The 2345-nt window shown below is 65.5% G+C and overlaps 1 protein-coding gene across 1 annotated transcript in view; it reads left to right on the top strand.

The window, feature by feature from the left end:
- Positions 1–1326, top strand: part of TTLL10 (tubulin tyrosine ligase-like family, member 10) — a 15967-nt gene extending 14641 nt beyond the window's left edge. The window contains exons 9-10 of the mRNA XM_008578170.1: positions 743–836; positions 1067–1326. Of these exons, the coding sequence (XP_008576392.1) occupies positions 743–836; positions 1067–1326 (354 nt within the window). The remainder of the gene's footprint in view (positions 1–742; positions 837–1066) is intronic.
- Positions 1327–2345: the final 1019 nt, after the last annotated feature.

Below are 2345 nucleotides of genomic sequence, written 5' to 3'. Positions count from 1 at the left end.
GGGAGTGCAGGTGAGTGTGCAGGTGAGGATACAGGTGAGTGTGCAGGTGGGAGTGCAGGTGAGGGTACAGGTGGGAGTGCAGGTGGGTGCGCAGTTGGGGGTGCAGGTGAATATGCAGGTGGGTGTGCAGGTGACTGTGCAGGTGAGGATACAGGTGAGTGTGCAGGTGGGAGTGCAGGTGAGGGTGTAGGCGAGGGATGTGACTGTGGTTGTTCAAGCCTGGTGTAATCAGGGCCCACAGGCTGACAGCAAGATGCCCTCCCTGCCTCCCTCACAGAAGCGGATGCAGCAGATCATGGCCCACTGTTTCCTGGCCGTCAAATCCAAGCTCCAGTGCAAGCTGGGTTACTTCGACCTCATTGGCTGTGACTTCCTGATTGATGAGAACTTCAAGGTGCTGTCCTGGGTGGCTGGGCCTGGTAGGCAGGGGCCATCGCACGCTCTGACCACACAGGAGGGCCCCGGGGTGGGCTCTGCATTCAGATCCCACCCTGCCTGCACCCAGCCCTGGTGGAGGGGGTGTCCCCGAGGCTCAGTTCCTACTGCAGCAGGGGCAGATCTGCAGTCCCCAGACCAGACCCTCAGAGCCTCAGCCCCTGAGCAAACACCGGGAGTTAGTGCACAGAAAAGAAGCGACCTGGCCAGTCACCTGGCTTAATAGGGACCAGAGGCTCAGCCTTCTGCTGGCCAAGTGAGCTTTGGCTAAGGTCTGGGGAGGGATGCTCACCAGTGTCCCGCCCAGGTGTGGCTGCTGGAGATGAACTCCAACCCCGCCCTGCACACCAACTGTGCCGTCCTGAAGGAGGTGATCCCAGGCGTGGTCAGCGAGACCCTGGGTGAGCGCCTGGCCAGCCCCCCCAGCCACAACCATCCAAGTACTGCCTGCCCAGTCATGGGTAGTTCAGGCTCCCCAAGTCTGGGTCCCCAACATCCAGCCTCCCCGCTAAGGCGGTGTCACCCCCACTCCTCACCCCACCAGGGCCCCACCCCTGGAGACCTTCCTGTCCTCCCCCACCCCAGCCCCACAGACACGGTGCCAATGCCCCCCACTCACCCGCGCCCCCAGACCTGGCACTCGAGACCTTCCAGAAGAGCTTGCGAAGCCAGAAGATGCTGCCGCTGCTGTCTCAGCGCCGCTTCGTGCTCCTGCACAATGGGGAGGAGGACCCGGGGCCGCGCCCGGGGGCCCTGCGCGGCCTCCCCCACCCACCGCCACCCCGCGCGCGCAGGCCCGCGACACCCCGGGACCCTGGCGGTGCTCACGGCCCGGGCACAGCCGAGGAGGAGCGCGAGGAGCGGAAGGACGCCAGCCGGAGCAGCTCCTAGCAGCGGCCACCAGCGCCCTGCACCCCCCGGACACCATAAAGGCTACTTTGTCACAAACACGGCTCCGCGTGGTCATGGCCCACCCACCAGCGCGCCCACCGGGGCTCCCCACGCCCGGACTCTGCCCCGCGCCACTACTGAGACCTGTCCTCGGGGGAAGACGGGGCTAAGGGACACTCTGTGCTGCTCATCGCCCTGGACCCTCCTGTGGCCCCACAGCCGCCATGACCCCCAGCCCTGGCACTGTGACCCACCATTGCCTGGTGTCCCGGGAAAGGGTCTGGATCCCCATGGACCCCTCAGAAGTCCTCTGGGTCTCCCAAGGAGGGCTCCCCCCACCCAAACCCAGGATCGCTCCCCTGGGGCAGTCCAGGGGGCTCGCCCATCCTGCCGGGCACCGAGCACCCGTCTGGTCCACAGCCTGGCCAACCCCCAGCTTGCCTGCACAAGCCCCAGGACCTTGGCCAGGGGCGAGGGGTACAGTGCTGCTGGCCCGACAGGACACGCCCGTGAAGGACCTGCTGAACGGGCACTGGCCGGGCCATCACCAACCCCCAGGGGGCCTCTGGTGCGCCTGCTCCCTGTGGGCCTGGGGTTTGGGACGAGAGCTCTGACACCTCAGGCCCTCTGAGACCTATGCCTCCCCCACACAACACACAACACACACGCACGCGACCCTAGGCTCACCCCAGCTTGCACTCTCTCCTCCCTCGTGCCCTGTCCCCAACTCTCCAAACAGTCCCCACCAAGTCACAAGCTCCTCCTGATCCGCATTGTCCCAGACACCAAAGTCGGCTCCACCGCAGATGGGAAGAGTTGGCGGGACCCTGTGCCTACTCTGCCTTGGAGCAATGGTGGGACCTGAGGGGGCCAAGGGACCCTGTCCTGGGCCACGTGGCCACCCCACTGCTGCACTGTTAGTGCTGCGACGGCCCTGGCGCCACTAGAGGGCGCAGTCCACCGCAGCACTTGGAGAAGGGGACGGCTGGACAGGAAATGGGGCTCAAAGAGGTAGTGAA

This window comes from Galeopterus variegatus, unplaced genomic scaffold (assembly GCF_000696425.1).
Source record: "Galeopterus variegatus unplaced genomic scaffold, G_variegatus-3.0.2 Scaffold1637, whole genome shotgun sequence".
Lineage (NCBI taxonomy): Eukaryota > Metazoa > Chordata > Mammalia > Dermoptera > Cynocephalidae > Galeopterus > Galeopterus variegatus.
This window is presented reverse-complemented; position numbering and strand designations above follow the sequence as displayed.